Source organism: Sturnira hondurensis, unplaced genomic scaffold, assembly GCF_014824575.4.
Source record: "Sturnira hondurensis isolate 20B ecotype Veracruz unplaced genomic scaffold, ASM1482457v3 Scaffold0001872, whole genome shotgun sequence".
In the NCBI taxonomy this organism is placed as follows: Eukaryota; Metazoa; Chordata; class Mammalia; order Chiroptera; family Phyllostomidae; genus Sturnira; species Sturnira hondurensis.
The window spans coordinates 20,524,906-20,540,424 of record NW_028074503.1 but is presented as its reverse complement, the minus strand read 5'-3'; the positions used below and the strand labels follow the sequence as shown (position 1 = coordinate 20,540,424).

The 15,519-nt window shown below is 43.0% G+C and overlaps 1 protein-coding gene across 4 annotated transcripts in view; it reads right to left on the bottom strand.

Annotated features, from left to right (window-relative positions):
- SETBP1 (SET binding protein 1) overlaps positions 1-15,519 on the bottom strand; it is a 348,149-nt gene that overhangs the window by 67,950 nt on the left and 264,680 nt on the right. For 3 of the 4 annotated variants that reach the window (XM_037033621.1, XM_037033624.1, XM_037033622.1), the window contains exon 5: positions 5,827-5,946. The exons of the other annotated variant lie outside the window; for it this stretch is intronic. In XM_037033621.1, coding sequence (XP_036889516.1) covers positions 5,827-5,946 — 120 coding nt within the window. The remainder of the gene's footprint in view (positions 1-5,826; positions 5,947-15,519) is intronic. 4 annotated transcript variants of the gene reach the window in all.

The window sequence follows — 15,519 nt, the reverse complement described above, 5'->3', positions numbered from 1 at the left end:
TATGTCTTCATAGATTTTAGATGTATATCTTTGTAACCAGCATACTTCTGGATTATAAATTTGAAGATATAATGCAATCTTTTTTAAATTTTTATGTTTGCTGTGGTTACTGATTTCAATTACTTTGTGCTTTATCTTGTAAAATTTTCAGTTTCTTATGTTTGATATTCAGTTTCCTTTTTTGATATTTTTCCTCATTCTTTCTCTCACACCCTCTACTGGTTATAAGTTACACCCTTAGTTCTATCTGTTTATCGCTACCCTAGGCTTTCTGAAATCTATATTTAATGAAATAATGTCAGAAGTTATTATCATTAGCTTTTTCCAAAACAATAAACTTTCAGTATTTTAAACTTAATATTCTTAACCATGTATGCTATAATTATTCAATATTTTACTTCCAATTTTCTTAACGTTACAAATTAGACATTATTGTTTTGTCTAGCCAATGTTGTATATTTAAATTTATGTGCAATTTTATATTTTCTTTGTTTCTTATATCTTTTTACATCAGACCTTCTTTCTGGGATAATACATAGATTTTTCTTTTTGAAGCACATACTTTACAAGTGTCTCTAGGAAGAGTCTACAGGTAGTAAACATTCACATTTTTGTTAGACTTAAAATACCTTTATTTTTGCTTTTAAAAGATGGTATTGCTCTGAATATTTTTCCATTTGGACAATTTCTTTTTCTTTCTGTACTTTGAGGATAGTTTTCATCTGTCTACTAGATGTCATTGTTACTGTAGAGATGTCAGCTAAAAGCCTACTGCACATTTTGAAGGTTATTTATCTTATCTTTTCTTCCAGGCTACTGTTTGATTACAGGGTGTCTCCCTTGAGTTTTTTCCTTTAACAAGTATGTTGGAATTTCTGGGGCTTTCTGATTTGGGGGGACCCATACCTTTATCTATCCCATAAACTCTTAAGAATGATTCTTTTCCCCATTCCTTCTACTATCTCTTTTCTGGACCTTCAGTAACATGTATCAAAAGCCTAATTTTTTTATTCTACAACTCACTTAACCTTTGTTTATTATTATCCTCTATTATCCATCTACAGTATATATGATTCTTTGGACCTATCTGCAATTCAACGAGTCTCTCTTTAGTAGTTACGACTAATAGGAGAGAACACCCACCAATTTAAATGACTACATTTCATTTTCAGAACTTCTCTTCATGTAGTTTTCATATCTACCTTGTCAGGTTGCATAGTGAACTATGTTCTCCTTTTAATGACTGCCTTTACGTTTCCAAACACACTAAGCGTATTTAGTTCATATTTGAGAGAGATTTATATTCTTATTGACTCCGGGGGTCCAATTCGACCTTTTGTTGTTTCTACTGACTCTTACAAAAGCTTATTTCCTTCATGCATTTTGCATGTGAATCTTTTTATGATGATTGATGCTTTTGGCCTTTTATCTGTGAGAATTCACTTTTCCAGAGATAACATGCTAGCAACCCAGGGACATTTTAAACTGAAATTTTGGCTTGATCATTTTCAGCTCACCAGAGGTATCTCCTGGGCCCTTCGTCATGTGAGAATTCTCACAGTCAAGACTTCTCAGAGGCGACTGGCCCCTCCCCCAGGGCTCAGAGGGACAAGGCTCTTTGTGGGGAGAGTGGGGTTCTAGTCATTCTTTCACTGAGGGTTTTGCCCGATAAAATACCCGGTTTAAGAAGCAATTTTGGATCATACCTCCTGCATTGCATGGACATTATATGTGTCTTCTATTTTTCTCAAGTGCTCCAATAAACCAAAAATGTCTGGACATCCAGGGATAAGCAGATGTCCAGAAATCCATCAACTTTAAGACTGACTACCTCTTTGTATTAGTGTTTTCTGACCAGATTCAGCTTCTAAAAACCCCCTCTCCCCATCCCCCCACACATATACACACCTGGACATACACTTACAAAGATGTCTTTTATACTTTATTTTGCTTTTAAAGGTTTTGTATCAGAAGTATACAGAACCTTTAAAAACTGAATAAAGTATATCTTGTCTGCTATGCCTTGAAAATAGAAATCTTTGTGTGTGTGCAAATGTTAATACAAAGCAACCCCCAACTTCTTTCCCTTATTTTCATCACTTATTTTTTTAGCCTTATTCAGGCAATTTGAAATTCAGTTAATTACCTAAAGATGCCCCACCATAAATAAAATGCAGCTTCTTTTTGAAAAGGCATGTTTAACTTGTTTCTACAACTATGTTTTATGCTGTGGAAATTTAAGCCACTTTTCTCTCTAAATTCTAAAACAAAACTTTTCAGTGTGGCATCCATGTCCCCTCCTTCCCAAATCACACGAATGTGTGTACACATCTATGTTTTTTTTTCTAAAAAAGGTCTATAATTTTTAGTAGATTCTAAAAGAAATATGTAATCTTAAAAACTAGGTTAAGAATTGCTTATCTCAGAGGAATATCAACAAGGAAAAAGGTTCACATTTCTAGGAGAATTCTGGAAACTGTGTCTGGGAAAAGGGCGTGAAAAAATATCCATGAGAAACAGTATATGTATATCTCTGCAGAGGCCTGTTTGTCTACATGCAGATCGATTCACCTATTTACACTCAATACACACACACACACACACGCACACACACACATATACAGGTGCCGACACTCTTGTACAGGCACGCACACGCCATTCTGCTGATAGGCACGAGTAAGTGGGAATAGAAACTCGGGTTATCAATAATAAATGTTTTCATTACGTGCATTTTTCTGCTCCAAGTTTAAGGACAACGACGTTTGTGAGAGAAGCAGTCGTCACCGAGGACGGCCGGATTGACAGCAGTCCTGCCTAAACTGGGCAATCACGAACTAACGTCGCCCATCCTGACCTCCCTGCCGGACTGGGCTCCAAGGGCTTCAACGGTTCCTGTAAATCACATCCTCCTTCCAGAGACAATGATATTTCAGATATTTAAAAGAATGTGACAGGGCTTTGAAAAAAAAATTCCAAGAGAGCTCCAAAACCGTTTGAGTGGCGGCCTCTGCATGAGAATCTGGTCTAATCACTGCTGGGCCGGCAACAACCCTCTCGGGGGGCTTTGGGTGCTGGCAACTTCACAGGTCTCACTGTTTCATAGCCACCTTTCTCCCCGTATATCTCAAATATCTTTATGTGACCGTAGAGTGCTCAGCAATGTAGCTCTGAGCGCTCCTCTTCGGGAGGACATTCAGGTATGTCTGTGTATGAACATGTCTTTGGGGCATCCTGACGGGCAATACCCACTGGGGAAGGTGTTTGGTGACTCACACTGGAAGAAGCGGTATCACTTTACACTTGTTCCCGGGATACTCTGCAGCACAATGTACATTTTGTCCCTCACTTTAAACCCAAAGCCTAGAGATTGCTCGCTCTTTTCCTCTGGCAGCAATGCTCTAATGGAGTATTGTATACTGTAGCTCTCTGCTCCAAATATTGTTTTCAAAACAAAGAGTCTTATGTCAGCGTTCCCCACAGGATCTCTCTGGCCATCACTGTGAATCTGGGAGAAAATCATGGCACTTACGACAATGGAGCTGGTTAAAGGCTGAACACCGAAAATGAGCAAGGGGAATCCACAGCCCTAAAAGCTGATTAGGAGTAACCCTGCAGATACTAAATGGTGGATTAAAGAGTGATTACTGACAGATTGATAGACTGGCACCTAAACACCACAAACACAGAACAGTTGTAGTGTAGATTTAAATTAATACCATTTAGGAGAAGAAAAAGAAACATCACAGGAGTAACTATGGTCTTGTGTGAGATTCATACAAAATAAATGCAACTGTGCTCCCTGATAGATTACACAGCTTAAAACAGTCAACATTAATAAGTGCACCAAGTCAGAATTATTATTATTACTGTTATATCATTACATGCAGGGTTGTCAGAGCCACTCAAAAAAAGGAGATGGAGGAATAGCATAGCTCCAGAGAAGTAAAATAGGGACCATGTGAGACTCTAAAAAAGTTACGAGTCACCTGAAAACAAAACAAAACAAAACAAAACAACCCAGTACTAGCATCTACTGCCTATCTCAGAGGTACTGAGCAGTCTCTGAAAGTTGAGCGTGGACTAAGCCTTATACGTAAACGTTGAATCCCTGCAGGGTACATTAGGAATGTGGAACTAATAATCAGGACTGTCACAAGCAGCACGTGTCTGCTATGCGTCAGGCACCATCACAGCACTTCAGGTGTGTGGCCTCGTTCGATCCACACCGCACCTGTCCCAAAGACGACAGCACCACCCTGTCATCGTACGTTATTTTATAGTTTTATCACACAGGGAACTGTGATTCTGTACTGTTTCTGTGACAGGCAGGGCAGGAAGGACCACCTTTTTTGTGAAATGGCAAAACTGAAATTCAGAAGAGACGGGTCTCTTGTACCAAGACAGACAGCAAACGGGGATCTACTGGTGCGGCTCCTCTGTAATTTCACACCATCGTAATCCTTCGGGAAAAGGTGAAAAAAAAAACAAAAAACAAAAACGGGGTTATTTAACGAGGCTGATGGCTCATTGTTGTCACCAAGTTCAGAAGAAGCCACTCAAGTTGGCATGGGCTGACGGCCATTTCTGGTGTCACTTGGCAGGAGAAAGAAGGAGGTTGCTACCGAGGAGTTAAAATTAGACATGCGGACCTGCTCCCACCAGGAGGGCTGGGGTCGAGTGTCGAGGAGCACTCAGTCCGGCTCAGGCAAGTCTCAGTTCTGCTCGCAGTGAGCTCTGTGTTCTTGGAATTCTTCCTCACTCTTCTGGGCTTCATTTCCCCGGTCTGCATGCGTAATGGGCCCTAAGTACCTGTTTCTTAGGGCCCATCAGTGCAAAATGAGGTTATGCATCTAAAACACTTAGAATAGCGCCTAACAGTTATTGAGCCCTTAACAGTTACTACCTAAAAAATGATTTCATATCCCCCATGTTGTTTTGATAAACATAAAAGCATCATCCAATATGGTTTTATAAACTAAAATGGCTCCTGCTGGTTTTTCCCCATTTTTCAGTGTTCCTGATTGGGATTTTTGCAATAGGCCTGGCTCCCACCCAGTAAGATCCCTACAAGACGAAGGGCCCACTGGAAATATCAGACATGGGTTTCAATAATTACAGTAGAGGGCTCATGCACTGTAATTAGAACTATAGTCATGGCTGAACTTCAGCTATCCCATGACCTTAGGCAAATTTCTTAATTGCTCAAGATTTTGGTGCTCATCTATAAAACTCGGTGCAGAAACACAGGTGACTTCAGGCCATGGACTGGGTCTGCAGAAGAAACTGGTCCTGCAGCCCCTGACCCCCCACTAAAGGTGGGAGTGCCCCGCCCCTGACAATTATGCCGTATTTCCAAAGCTTTTCAAAATAGAGGTCAAAAAAGGATTGCAAAAGACAACCTCCATAAGCCAGCAGGAAATTATATGACCTAATGAGAACAGGGATCAAACAGGAGGAAGAGTCAAATACTCAGCTATAGGGGAAATACATAAAACATAGCACTTTTAGTCTCTATAATTATCTACATGGATAACAATGTATTTATGGCTCACCAAATTTATATTACTGGTATGGGTACAATTAAAAGTTATAGTGTTGCTCACTTTAATCATCTTTTCAACAATTCATGGCAAACTCAGAGGACTTGAGAAAAAGACAAATAGGACAAGGCAAATCAGATCCATGCATGAAGAAAAAAAGACCCCAGGCAGGCACTGCCCTGAGTGATAGAATCATCACAGAATTATCGCAACCAGATGGGGAAGCACAGAGCTCGCGCCCGGCCCCGAGGCGACTGCGCTAGAAAGCCAAGGTGTGCGGACTCACCAGCGGCATCCCCCGCCTCCCCAGGCCGGCTCTTCACCACGGGCTTGCTTCCTCGGCTTTTTGCTTTTGTGCATTTCAATGGCGCTCCCCTTTTCCTCACCCAACTTGTATATTTTACACCTGTGTAGGAGAATGTTACCGGAAGTGTCATTTACTCCAGAGCTGTGACACCACAAATGGCGATTCCCCTGTACCAGGCACTTCAGAGGGACTTATATGATCTTCAACTCCGCCCCCCTCCCCCAAACTTCCGCTTGATGGGGAGCTTTTTTACATGTCCTATAGTAAACCCACTCAACGTAAGTGCACACTTCTGCTGTATATAGCACTTCCAAGCAGCGTGAATAGAAACTTCTGGAAAGATGCTACAGTGACACTGCAGATGTAATACCCTGTTGTTTTCATTGCTAACTTGAAAAAAAACCCCACGACTTTGACCTTCTCACAGGCCAATCAGCTATTAAAATGAAATACTTCTTTAGAAAAAAAAATTAAATCTGGTTGCCTCCTTTAGATACAGAAAGAGAAGTAAAACAGCCAAGAGGGAGCATGCACTTTAAAAATGTGCCCTTATTCTTCTCTGTGCTGATGCAGTCACTCAGTGGTGCTGGTGTGAAATGCAGACATGCGTCGAGGGTCAGGACTCACAGGGCAGAGGCGTGGCTGCCGTGATAACCCCTGGATGCTCTTCTCTTGGCAAGTCCTGTTACTGTCAGAAAGATGAATTCTAAAACAACTCTATATTGTGCAATCTGCAGATTTTATTGACAAAGGTGTCAAGTCCTGCAGAACTGAAAGTTGTTTTCCTTGTCATGAGATAAATAAGCAGGTTTTCTCGAGATCCCAGCTTTATTCAATTTGCTTAGATACAAGGTGACTGTAAGCATTGATTCCATGTAAGACCGGATATAGATTTTTTAAGGGAGGTGCATGTCCTGGGAGTTAGAGTAACCTCTTGAAGAAGCTGCTGGCGTTGCAGCATGGCTCATGGAGAAAGAGAGAGAGAGAGAAAGAGAGAGAGAGAAGCCACCAGAACCGGAGAGATTATGGCAATCCTAGGAGCAAGTGCACTGGCCAGTTTTCATTGCCCTGCTTTGCAGATGCACAGATGTTGCAACTGGAATCAAGGGACTTAGAGAGTATCTGGAGCAGTGGTTCTCAAACTCTAGGTGTGCTCCAGAACCTGGGGGGCTTGTGGAAACACAGGTCTCTGGTCTCCAGCCCCAGAGGTTCTGATTCAGTAGGTTTGGAATGAGGCCTGAGAACATGCATTTCAAACAAATTCTTAAGTGAGGCTCATGCTATCAGTCTGGGGACTGTACTTGGAGACCCTCTGGTCTAGCACAACCCTCTTATTTTATAGGTGAATGAACAAGGCACAGGGAAAAATACTGATTTGTGGAGGCTGCACCCAGCAGGCTTAGAAAACCGGTGTTTCCTGCTTTCACATACAGAGTTCTTGCTTTTGCCCTAGAACCACGCTTTGCAGCTTTCCTACCTGGTCCACAAAAACATAACTTTCATCTAGAGATAAAGAAGTTGTTTCTTAAGCAGCCAATAGGAGTGGACTGCTTGCCTCCCCGCTGGAAGCTCCTACGCACTCATACAGGATAAACAGTCTTCAAGCTTGGGAGAAAGGACTAACCTCTGTTTAGGGGGGTTTCTCCCTAGACTCCTGCTTGTCAGAGAAGATGAGAGACAAGGAAGGCTCAGGGATGTTCAGAAGTGGATTTGGTGTTCTCATACAGTCAGAGTTTCTGGAGACTACACTTTTTTTTTTTTTTTCTTAACAGAGGAATGTGGTAGAAGGTATCTGCAAATCAGAAAAGCTATTAGGGGCTGGGTGACCTCTCAGGCCCCTCCTTACTTTGAGAATCTATGACCCATGAAATTGACTCTCTTAATACATATTGTAGTAACACTTCCTCATTTCAACCTCACTAAACCACAGTTTATAACAGGATGTACCTTGTAATCCAATCATGTGCAGCCCCAAACCAGCTTGCTATGCAACCCCTCTTTCCTGAACCTCTTTTATTTTAGCAGTTTACAAAATGCATGTCCTGATACTTGTATTACAATACACTCAGTCTATATTTTATATTTTAGACTCTATACTCTAAGTCCTCTAAACCTGTTTTATTCTCTTCTCAGCACTTACTGATGTCTGAGGTCGTATTATAGCACCGCCTTGCTACTGCCTGGGCTCACCGAGGCCAGATATAAACTCTGAGAGTGAAAAGTTTCTGGGCCACTGCTCCAACCACAAGGCTCAGAGAGCCGGCACCCAGGGGCAGTGGATCAGCACCTGCTCAGTGGACGGACTCAGAAAGTCCCTTACCTCCAAATGAACATCCACAGAGGTGTTCAGAAATATGAATTTAGTAACCAGAAGGACTCCTGTTGTACAAAGCCATCCAATGAAGTGCATGGATGGAGAATCAAGACTGTCACTGCCAGCCAATACAGGTACAGAATGGTGTTAGGACACAATAAGGAATGTTAAATCACATCAAGTGAGTTTTCTTGAACCTGAACCGTGTTTTGCGTCTCGTGGAGTCTCTCCAGAAGACAGCCATTTGCGATGTCTGTATCAGTGTCAATCATTGGCTAGCACTTAGGGTATGGATCGCTAAGGCCCCAAACTCACAGCAAAACCAACAGGTCTGTCACTATGGCTCAAAGTATCAGATTTGTTCAACACAAAAAAATATCACCCCACTATACGGAGTGGAATCACACAGCTTTGTGATACTCTCCATAGACAAAACTTTATCACCACTGAAGCTACGGACAATAATTCTATTCAGAAACGTTCATTGACTACCATTATGTTTCAAGATTGTGGACGGCCACAAGCTGACTCTGGCTTCTAATGACGCTACCAATTCAGTCCACTGAATTTGACTGAAGTAAGGCAACTCCTTTGAAGTCACCCTAGAACAAAGGGCCAAACAAATATGAAAGGCTTAGGGATAAAGTTAAAAATAGGCAGTTTCCAGGAACACAGTTTCAAGAAAAAAAAAAAAAAAAAAAAAAAAAAAAGACTGGAGTTGACCTTTTGGATTGCACTGCAAAGCAGATTAAGATTTGCATGGGTTCTGTTAAGGGCAGGCAAGTCTGCGTGAGACATTTTATACAGTTGTTAAGGTACCTTTCACCAGATGGGAGCCCAGCCCTGCCCTGTGCTCAACTTCCAGACCAGGACACCTAGGCTGAGAGCAAAAGCCCACCTGCGGGGCCCCTCACGGGGACGCCAGTCAAAGACTATAGAACAAATGTGTTTGAATCAGCACCCTAGTAGAGAAGGAGCACCAACTCTGAAGTCAGACAGATTTGGGTCAAATTCAAGTTCAGGCACTTACACACATAATCTTAGCCGAAGTACTCACTTCTTGAGGCTCAGTATTCTTAAAATTGGAATTGTCCTGGAATATGTGACGCACAGCATGCTGACTACAGTTAACAAGACCACAGCTGAAAGTTGCTAAGACCGCAGATCTTCAAAGTTCTCATCATAAGAAAAAAGTTGTAACTATGTGAGATGATGGATGTTAACTTGTGCTAATCTTTTTATAATATATGCAGATATAAAATCATTATGTGTACCCCTTACATTTATACAAAATTACATGTCAATTGTATCTCAGTAAAACTGGAAAAATTGGGATAATAGTGCCTATTATCAGGAGATCTGGGGTCATTAAAGACATTTTATGGATAATGTCAAGCAGCGTTTCACCCTGGAGTTTTAAACAAATGTACGGGGACCACTCTAATTTTCATTGAGCGCCATCACAGGCAGACACATCAAGCCAGTGGGAAGGGCTTGAGCCAGGCTTGCTTAAACATGCGTCTCCACATCCACCCACAAAGATCCACCAGGCTCAGTGTTGTGCACTTTAAGAGTGACAACAAGACAGCTTTCTATTTTGACGTTCAGTAATAGTCCTCCTTTGGAATTTTTTCTCCTCATCTGTTAAATGGGGCTATTTATATTCAGCCTCCGCCTACCACATTGTAAAGGTCACAGCAAAGGAGTGTAAATACGGAATGGTATTATGCTATTAGGATTAGATTCCTCGTGCTCACGCTTTGGGGCTCTGGCATTTGGGGGCTTCCTGATTATTATCCCAAGATGTAAGATAAAATGACATTGTTTACTCATAAGAGGCAGGCGCCTTATTACAAATTCCAGCTTCTGGCTTCTCTCTTGTCCCCCCTGCAGAGGGAACCGAAAAGAAGCTGACTTGCAATACATGTGGTGTGATGCCTCTTGAAATCGGGACCTTCGCAGGGTGAAGTTTGTATTGACACTCTTAAAATATGAGCCTGTCTTAGTGTTTTATGTCATCAATTGTGACTGTCAGTTTCCTTTGCAAGGAGTGGAATAATGGAGCTCTTTCCCTCCTTGCTTTTTCCAAAGCGGTATTGGCTGGAGGGCTGGGAGCAGCCCTGGCTGTGATGGAAGGAGGGATCTGTTTCAGGAATATGCAACATTTCATGATGCTGTGTACTTAATCCCAGACTCAAGAACAGGAAGAGCATCTGGCCCTCAAGCTGAAAGGTGTACCATGACCCTGAACTTGTGGGTACTTGAACACTGTTCCTCTGGACCCTGGGAAAGATTTTTAGCAATTGACCAACACTTGTTATTTGCAGTGTCAATGAGTAGCTTTCTGGACAGTTGCCTAGCTGGGCAGGCAGTTTGCTCAAGTTTCAGAGACACTAGCATTTACAGGTCTGACTGGTCTTGGTGAACTGAGCCTGGCTGCCCTAAGATCTGCCCCACATTACAGGACCTTTCTGGGAAGCAAGATTTCAACTTCTACCAGAGAAACATGAAAAGCACAGTGATCTACTAATAAATCAGGAGACAATTAAGGTTAAAAAGTCAATGTCCAGGCAATACCAGGATCTGAATTAAATCAACATATCAGAGTAATTCAAAGGCTAGTGCCTGGAAGGCGGCATTTTACTACAATTCAATTCATTTATCAAGCAGTGTTTCCCCACTCGTGGTCCCTTATTCTACAGAACGATCCGGGACATTTGCCAGCAGCAGCCCGTTTTTCTGGCTGGTGCTAATTCTTGATTGAACATTGGCCAGGGTTTATAATCAAACTTAGATTAAGCTTATCTGCCTTCCCTCCCTTTGCTCCCCTTTTCCCCTTTCTCTTTCCACAGAGTAACAGTTGAGCACACACACTTCCTCTATTTCTTTTGTTGTATTTATCGAAAATACACCAGAACACCACTGAAAGATTTCTGTAGGCCCTCTCTACCTGGGCTCAGAAAGAACATAGTAACAGCCTTCCTTTCTTTTCTTGTACATTCCTGTGTGAACAGGGTTTGAGCTGCTTCACTCAATGATTCCAAGAGGCCTTTCAGTGGCCTGGGGACTGTCTTCCTAGTAGAGGTTAAGGGATCTCTGAGATAGGAGTAGCCTCAGAGGTTATGATAAGAGCTGCCTGTATTGATGATTTACTACAGATTAGAAACTCTCATTCTTTATACACACCTGCCTTTTAAATCCTTACGGTAAGTCCCAACAGAGACGCAATTTGTTCCCCATTGTACAGATATGGAAACTGAGGCTCAGAGAGGTTACATGGTCTCTAAGGTAATAAGTCACAGAGTTGCTCCAACTCTATAAATTGAGGTTGCAGGTATGTCTGATTCCCAAGGCTGGATTTTTTATTTTAACCTCAAGGGCAATGGGCCTCAGAATAACAACAAAACAAATACAGAAATACTTTTAGGCCACTTCCTATCTGCCAGGCTTTCTTTTGGCATCTTACATAAAGTCACTCCTTTATCCTCATAGCACATCTCTGACATCATATATTGTTATTCAGATATAACAGACGTAATAAATAGGAGATGGGTCACAGAGGAGTAAATGACTCACCCAGTTACTCAGCTAGTGAGTGACAGAGCTGGAGTTCAAATGTAAGCAGTTTGAAGCCAGTGCCCCTAATACCCACTGACCCTAACTCTGACTGATGGGTTATTTCCCTGCTTGTGCTGAATGCATACGGCCCTAAGGATCTGTACCTGGAAGCCTAGTAAGGCCACAAGCACAGGGTGGCTCAATCCTGCTCTTCCGCACATGTTCTGGTGCCCAGACTAGGCAGAGGGGGCAGGGAGAGGCCAGTACACTTCCCAGCTGCCTGGCTTTCTAGAGTTTATACCAGATCGCTTACATTTTTTTTTTCGATACTGGTTTTTCTTTGTGATTTAATTATTTACGCACTCAGGTTCATTTACTTTGGAGCTTCTTGAATGTCAGAGCTTTAGCTCTCAAATGCAAGCCAAGCTTTGGCCTTTGCAACAGCCCAAGGTTAATGCGAAGTGCAAACAAACAAGGGGCCTCTGCATCCACCGAGACTGTGGGTCCGCAGTTCCCACAACTGCTCCCTGCTCTGGAGCATTTCCTGGGACTTGTGTGAAGAGGGTCTCGATGGCTTGTGGGGCTCTAGTGTATATGCATGTATAAACACACACACAGACACACGCACACACACGCACACACTTGCACACTCCTCTCCCAAAGCTCGTCTCACTGCTGACTGAATACACACACCTCATCGGACAGAGGGGATTCAAAGAAGGACTTCCTCAAGGCACAGGGAAAGTGGACGGGGCCCGGCTTGGTCATCACTACTTAATCTTAGCCAGGGTGCGGAATCCCCTGAGCTTCGACTCTGTCGTTCCTAATTTTAGGGGATTGGGCCATATTAACATTTCCCAAACCAGCTTCTGCAGAATGCTCATATTCCTTAACATATTAACGGGAGGATTTGGAAAACAAGAGTTGTCCAGCCAGGTAAGTTGGGAAAGTCTCTTTTTCTCAAGGGACGGATTCACATTGCCCATAAATGTGTGTCAAGAGTGACAAAATAGATAGTCATATATTTTTGTTTATTTTGATAGTTAATAAACTTATTCAGTAACCAACCATGCCCCCCCCCCTTTTTTTCACAGAACACCCATGGACAACACAGAGAACTGGTTTTAGGATATCAACCATTCTTGAACACAGCATCTTCCACATTCAAACTTTAGTAACTTAACAGATAGTTAATGTACTTCTGAAATGACTGGACTGCTAGCATGAGAAAAACAGAAAGTGGTATTTCAAAGTGAATTTATTTTTGTGTAAGGCAGTCAACAGACAGGAACATAGCGCTAAAGTCCCAGCTCCATTTCTATGGTCGATGGTCAATGAATGGTCCCACGGCTGAGGTGCCGTGTCCAGCACCTAGCAGAACTGAAGATGCAGGCAATGCCTGTTACACTGTAGTCTAGCGTTCTTAAGGGTGACTTTCTTTTTTTCGTATGGAGGGGCTCTTAAGGTCAGAGAAGTTCAAATATTTGAATGGATGAGAACTTCTTTCCTTAGATCTGAAGATTTCAAACTGTATCTTTGTACCCTTGACTGACCTTTCTGTGCCTGGTGGCATTGATAACAGAGCCACACACAGAGAAATTAGTAAAGAGGTATTGGCCAAAATCAGATTTCAGAAGGATCTTTGTAAAGTACACATGTTCCCAAAGGGCAAAAGGATAACTAATCCAGTTTTTAAAGATAGCCACTGGCAGGCTAATTTAGTATTTCCAATTAGGTGTCCATTTCATTGCTTCTCTTTTCCTCCATGTAATATATTTTATATTTGAATAGAAAATAAATTTTATAAAAGGTCTGTGCTATTTAGGTGAAACTGGACTGCTATTGGACTTGTTTTGCTTTTAATTGTGACCATTTGGGGTAGGATTATTTTACTTTAAAAGAGACCAGGTACTACTCTCCTTGTCTTCCATATATTTGCTGTGCGGTTGGACTTTGTTTTCCTGGACTTCGGTAGATATAACCCCCTCACCTGTGCAGCACTCATGAGGCTGCATCCGTCACCTGGGGAGGCCCACCAGATTGGACTCCGCACAGAGCCTCTCTGAGCTGCAGTTTAAAACCTCAACGCCTTTCATGTAGTGAAAGCACCACGGTGTGCGAGGTGACCGGTTCCTGACATGCCGCCTCCACCTGCAGTTCCGGAGTCCTATGGTCCTTGCCCACAGAGAGTTTTTGAAAAGCCTGCTCTAAGGCCCAACTCAGAACATCAATCACCCCACCCTCCAGCACCTGACAACTTAAAACCTCTGACTGGTGTCCCAAGTACAGGCTCAACAGTCCAAACCGCTCTGTCTCACGGAGCAGCACTTCCTCTTTTCCTGCTAGCTGCCATCTCCCGAGTCTCAAACCCTGGGCAGAGCCCTCATCATCCTCCTGTCCCTAACATGACAGGCTGTGGCACGGCTCCAGTCTCCATTCTCATGGCTGCCAGTGGTAGCATCTGCTCTCTCCATCCGGTCACCCACGCTGCCTTTTCTGGCCCGTTCTGGAGCCTGGGCACATACCACCTAAGCACCGAAGGCCTCCTAAAGCCCTGTCTCCACATGCATCTCTCTCTCGCTCTTAGAATGGCAATCCCTGGAAAGCAGCAACTGGGTCATACGTGTATTAGAATCTTTGACACAACATAGGTAGATGCTTAATACCTACTGTTTATGGATAATCATGTGCATTTGAAAACACACATATATTCTACGATTGAAAACCTACCAGAATCACTGAATACAAAAATCTGACATAAAGGCTAGCATATCATAGGTACACAGTATGTGCTTAGTAATAGCAATAATGATAACCACCAATACTTATTGTCTGCTTCCAATGAGTCAAGCATTATGCTACAACTTTATAAGCAAACATACCCTATGAGGTGGACCCTATGACCCCTATTTTGACTTGAGAGACAGAGAGGGATGTTGCCTAAATCACCTGCCCAAAGCCTCCCTGCATGACCCCTGTGGTTGGCCTCTATGGTTTCCCAGTTCCCTCCCGTGACAGCTCATCGCTCTAAGTCAGAGGGTGCCTTTCATGTTTTGGCTGCTCCCGGAGGAAGTGATGTGAGTTCTCAGCTTACGGGGCTGTGACGACCAAAGGGGAGAGTGCATGAACGTACTTTGCAAAATAGAAGCCACCATCCTGAAGTGTGCTAAGTAACCAGACAGGGAGAGTTTGGATTCTTTGACTCAAAGGCGGTAGCAGATTTAGGGCATCTACCTTGTCTTTTTGACCTTGAGTGGACATTATCTGGCATTCTTCCAGGTGCAGCTCCACCTGAGGTCACACTGATCTGCCTGTGGCAGGGAAACCTACGGGGAGGCAGGAACCAGAAGGCCAGGTACAAATGGCACACGAAGAGGTGCAAAGTGGCAGTGGGGTTGCCTTCAGAGTCATTTTATTTTTTTCTAGACAAGCAGGAGGATGTTACGAGGGGTTGGCTGGAATTTCCTCCTCTGGGCCCAGAGCTACTCAATCACAGCTGCACAAAGTGAGCGCTGGGTGTAGAAGGACAAGAGGGAGTTCACACACGAAGGCAAACACAGGCCCGGCCAGCCAAGTGGGTGCCTGCTTTTCTTGGGGCCGCCTCTCCGGTGCACAGCCAGCAGAAATGAGGCCAAAAGACCCAACCTGAAGTCCATATTTTATTTGAATAAAAGTCTCTACATGCTGAGATTTATAACTTCACAGGAAAGGTTTGGGAGGGGGGAAATAGCTTAAAAGAACATTATGTGTAGTGTTATGGTGTTGCCAGAAGTCTGTGGGTTGGACAGGGCACTGCGTTC